The following is a 712-nucleotide window of genomic DNA, read 5'->3' as shown; positions in this document are numbered from 1 at the left end:
ACCCACCAGCTACCCCACAGTGGGGGGCTGCACTGAGGGGGTCTCCCTGCTGAAAAGAAACAGCTGATGAATTTAAATGATGGGTCCAGTGAGACAGGAGATCTCAGTTTTCTCAGGACAAAAGATGTTCTGCCTCGGGCTACAGAAGCTAGAAACAGTCACTTACCTGCCTGCACTTCTTCTGTGGAAGGGGTGGAAGCGACGCCGGTCGGTGCAGAATTTGGGGACGTGTCCATCTTTAAAGGCACTAAGTTTATTCTCCTTGAGGAGAAAAAGAGGGGGATCGGGGCTCATTAGCGTCAGGAAATGTCAGATGCCAAACTTCACAACACTGAAACACTCGAAATCTTCAGCTGATCAGATCCTGCATTAGCTGTAACGCGGACGTCACGTGACCACTTAACAGGTAACGCGGGGTGGCACCGTGCACACAGTGACCCACACCCTGACGGCGTCACGTGACCACTAAACAGGTAACGCGGAGTGGCACCGTGCACACAGTGGCCCACACCCTGACGGCGTCACGTGACCATTTAACAGGTAACACGGGGTGGCACTGTGCACACAGTGACCCACACCCTGACAGCGTCACGTGACCATTTAACAGGTAACGGGGGTGGCACTGTGCAGTGACCCACACCCTGACAGGGTCACGTGACCACTTAACAGGTAACGGGGGTGGCACCGTGCACACAGTGACCCACACCCTGAC

The 712-nt window shown here is 54.8% G+C and overlaps 1 protein-coding gene across 1 annotated transcript in view; it reads right to left on the bottom strand.

Moving 5' to 3' along the window:
* CHAF1B (chromatin assembly factor 1, subunit B (p60)) overlaps positions 1-712 on the bottom strand; it is a 12,987-nt gene that overhangs the window by 1,101 nt on the left and 11,174 nt on the right. Inside the window, exon 12 of the mRNA XM_012731529.1 lies at positions 167-261. Coding sequence (XP_012586983.1) covers positions 167-261 — 95 coding nt within the window. The remainder of the gene's footprint in view (positions 1-166; positions 262-712) is intronic.

This window comes from Condylura cristata, unplaced genomic scaffold, assembly GCF_000260355.1.
Source record: "Condylura cristata isolate star-nosed mole 26May11 unplaced genomic scaffold, ConCri1.0 scaffold00003, whole genome shotgun sequence".
Classification (NCBI taxonomy): Eukaryota; Metazoa; Chordata; class Mammalia; order Eulipotyphla; family Talpidae; genus Condylura; species Condylura cristata.
This window is presented reverse-complemented; position numbering and strand designations above follow the sequence as displayed.